Below are 1,825 nucleotides of genomic sequence, written 5' to 3' on the forward strand. Positions count from 1 at the left end.
GCCCCCGTACTTCCTGTCCCGTGGCCTGCCTGGCATGCCCCCAGGACTCAGGTTAGAACAGTCTGTCCAGATGGGCATCTCCTGTCCCCATGCCACTGCTCGGCTGACAGCTCTCTTCCTGCTTTTGTTTCCCAGGAAAGCGGGCTCAGGTGAGAGGCCCACAGGGAGGGGCAGGGGCAGGGCAGAGGGGGGCCGGTGGCTCCAGGCGGCTCTCCCTGCAGCCCTGCGGCCTTGTTCCCATGGAGCCTGAGCCACACAGCTTCTCTGCAGAGCCAGGGGCAGGAAGGGAAGGTGCCCAGAAAGAGAAAGCAAAGGCTGGCCCGAAGCAGCTGGGAGGGCAAACCCATCCTGCAGGTGAACGGCAGGAGAGGCGGCCTCTCGGGGCCCAGCTCACCTTCCAGAGGCTGGGCTAAGCCAGGGGCTGGTGCAAGGAGGCCTGGTCCATGGGGTAGGGGGGAGATAAGTTCAGGAAAAGTGTGGGATGGGCTGTGCTCTCTCTCAGGAAGGGAGGGAAGAGTGGCCTGGGAGGCAGGTGGCTTTTGTGTTCAGGAGGGGACATTCTGCAGGGGTGACAGGGACTTTGGAGAGCTAAGCCCCAACCACCTCCCAGCCCAAGGACAACCTCAAGAGGTGTCACAAGACCCAAACCAAGCCACACTTCCTCTCTGGCCCCTGGCGCTCCCCTCCCTGCCCCTCCCCTCCTGCCTCAGGTGGGTGCACTGCTGCTCCTTTCTTCCCCTCCCCCCAACCTTGCCAGCCTGCCACCTCTGTCCAGGAAGGAGGCAGCGGCAGGTGCTCCCACCTTTAGCTCAGTCAGAGTCGCCTTCCTGCCTCCCCCACCCCCACAATCCGTGGTTCTCACAGCGGGTGCTGAAGAGACCCCCTCAGTCTTGCTCAAATGCACATTCCTAAGCAGATGCTCAGGGATGCCGATTTCCTGGGGCCCAGGAACCTGCACTTATCAAAGGACCCCAGGGGTTCTGACCTCAGCAGCACCCTGAGACACTTCGATGTTATGGGTGACCCAACAGCCCAGCCACCTTCTCCCTCACCTCCATCAACGCACTGCACTGGCCCACGCTGTGCTCTGGAGGTGCGGTGTGTCTGCCTGTGTCTGCTGTCCCCTGGCCCGGGAGCTCCGCCGGGGACCCCATCTTGCTCTTCCCGTTGTCTGGACACCCCTGCCCGCGCCGGGGGGGCTGAATGCCATGGGTGGAGGGCACAGGTCCCAGGCCCGCCAACGCTCCCCTACCTTCGCCCGGGCCCGTGGTGACATTGGCCTCGATCTCGGGCCCGTAGGTGAAGGTCTTGGCTCTGATGCGGAACCGGTAGGTCATGCCCTCCGCCAGGTCCTTCACCTTCAGCCACAGGGGGCTGTTCCCCTTCACGTCCACCGTCACGATCTTGCTGACTCCTGGGGGGAAAGCAGAGGATGTGGGCACTGTGGGGCCGGCGGGGCCCTGGGGGCGGGGGCAGCGGACACCACCAGGGCCAAAGCCCCTTGGCACGAGGCCAGGCTGGCACCCTCGGGCACACAGCAGTGACTCCCAGACTGATTCTCAGGCCACAGTCCTCCAGGCTGTGCCTAGGCCGTGGTCGGCAAACTGCGGCTCATGAGCCACATGCGGCTCTTTGGCCCCTTGAGTGTGGCTCTTCCTAAGCCTTAGGAGTACCCTAATTAAGTTAATAACCATGTACCTACCTATATAGTTTAAGTTTAACAAATTTGGCTCTCAAAAGAAACTTCAATGGTTGTACTGTTGATATTTGGCTCTGTTGACTGATGAGTTTGCCGACCCCTGCCCTAAACCCAGCCTGCTGGGGC

At 62.1% G+C, this 1,825-nt stretch overlaps 1 protein-coding gene across 1 annotated transcript in view; it reads right to left on the reverse strand.

The window, feature by feature from the left end:
- SDK2 (sidekick cell adhesion molecule 2) overlaps positions 1–1,825 on the reverse strand; it is a 126,972-nt gene that overhangs the window by 17,761 nt on the left and 107,386 nt on the right. Inside the window, exon 41 of the mRNA XM_006754624.2 lies at positions 1,253–1,414. Within this exon, the coding sequence (XP_006754687.1) occupies positions 1,253–1,414 (162 nt within the window). The remainder of the gene's footprint in view (positions 1–1,252; positions 1,415–1,825) is intronic.

Source organism: Myotis davidii, unplaced genomic scaffold (assembly GCF_000327345.1).
Source record: "Myotis davidii unplaced genomic scaffold, ASM32734v1 scaffold172, whole genome shotgun sequence".
Classification (NCBI taxonomy): domain Eukaryota; kingdom Metazoa; phylum Chordata; class Mammalia; order Chiroptera; family Vespertilionidae; genus Myotis; species Myotis davidii.